Below are 1,714 nucleotides of genomic sequence, written 5' to 3'. Positions count from 1 at the left end.
TTTTCATTTGTGTAACCGTTGCATGTGTAATTGCTGGAAAGTGGAAGGTTGAGGGAAGTAAATATCAGTAATTGGTGGAAGGTGGAGGGAGAGAAGTTGAGAAATCAGCAGTGATGTAAAGTTGAAGGATAAAATTCTCTTCTCACATGAAGCCACTTGGCAGAACCACATAGAAAGTTCAAAAAGATAGAACTTTCTTATATTATAGATATATAATTATATTTTTGATGCGACATTTTTAATTATTAAAATTACATATTTTTTAAAAATTTAGGCCCATTTGTTAAACTAAAATAGAGTCTTCAGAATGATTTGACTGACTCTGAATTTGAGATATTGATTGGCTTAGGTGATGTACATGATGGAGTTTATGTCACCAGACTAACAATTAACACCCTAAATGTCACCTAAGCCCACCATGTACATCACCTAAGCCAATCTTCTTCTTCGTGGCAAAGTCATGTATCGTATAATAACTAGGATGATAACTCACAAAGCAATTTAAATCATGAGTCAATTGACAGATTGAAATTAAATTACAATCAAACTTAGGAACAAGCAAAATATTTTGTAAAGTAATATCTTTGCTAAGATCAATGGTCCCCATCATTTCTACCAGCATTGTATTTCCTAAAAGAATAGTGACATAGAAAGGTTTCTCAATCTTGGTTACCCTTCTCATTAAGGATAAGAGAGGAGTCATGTGGTGTGATGCACCACTGTCCAAGACCCATTTTAGATCTTTACAAGATGTATTTTTACCAGATTCAAAAAAAATCATGCTTTATCACACGAGAACCAAGGAATGCACGCCCCTGCACTGTTTCTTCAGTAACATGTATGATGAGCGCTAGATTGTCCTCCATCATCTCTTGAGTGGTGTTGTGTCCTTCATGTGGGTCAATTCTCTAGGTACCCTATAATCTTAAAACATCTTTCTTTAATGTGGCCAGTCTTGCCGCATTGATCACACTTTGAGTTTGAACCATCTCTTCTCCTTTATCCATTTTGTTTAGATGCATAAAAAACAGATCCTCCAGATTCTCTTTTAGTTGCAGTAATCCATCCTTTTTCACCCATGATTCGAGCTTCTTTTCTCATAACATGGTTAAATACGCATCGAAGCGACGACAAAGGTTCGGTGTTCAACACTTCCGCCTTAACATGTTCAAATTGTTCACTGGTAAGACTTTCGAGAAATAATTGTACTTGCTTATCTCTTTCACTCTGCAAAATTTCTTTAGACGCACCACATGTGCATTCTAGAAGTGGTTGCAGATCTCTTAGTTCATCAAGGAGACTCTTAAATTTGGTATAATATTCTGTCATAGTCATGTCTAATTCATGCTCCATCAAACATAGCATGCGCCACAAATGATGGATCCTAGGAGCATTTGTTTGAGCAAAGCGCTCCTCCAGATCTTCCCAAATATCTCTCGTAGTTGATGCATGCGAGATGCTGTCGTGCATAACTGGATCTACAACATTGATGATCCATGCCATTAGCATAAAAATCAGCCTTATCCTAATTGTAAAAGTCTGGACTAGTTTTTGCAGGTTTCTTGATTAATCCATCAATGAAACCTAACTTGCTTTTAGCCCGTAATTCCATCCTCAAGGAGCGCGCCCAATTGCGGTGATTTTCGCCTTTGAGCGTTGTAGCTACGGAAGATGTTCCTGGTTTATCAGAGGGACCAATGTAATATGGTGATGT

At 37.2% G+C, this 1,714-nt stretch overlaps 1 protein-coding gene across 1 annotated transcript; it reads right to left on the bottom strand.

Moving 5' to 3' along the window:
- Positions 1-999: 999 nt before the first annotated feature.
- On the bottom strand, positions 1,000-1,503 carry LOC131641675 (uncharacterized). Its single transcript, XM_058911971.1, has one exon. It carries the CDS (start codon positions 1,501-1,503, stop codon positions 1,000-1,002), a length of 504 nt encoding a protein of 167 aa, XP_058767954.1.
- Between the last annotated feature and the right edge of the window lie 211 nt (positions 1,504-1,714).

The sequence above is a fragment of the Vicia villosa genome, unplaced genomic scaffold, assembly GCF_029867415.1.
Source record: "Vicia villosa cultivar HV-30 ecotype Madison, WI unplaced genomic scaffold, Vvil1.0 ctg.003917F_1_1, whole genome shotgun sequence".
In the NCBI taxonomy this organism is placed as follows: domain Eukaryota; kingdom Viridiplantae; phylum Streptophyta; class Magnoliopsida; order Fabales; family Fabaceae; genus Vicia; species Vicia villosa.
The sequence above is the reverse complement of the archived record's forward strand: the minus strand, read 5'-3'. Positions and strand labels throughout refer to the sequence as shown.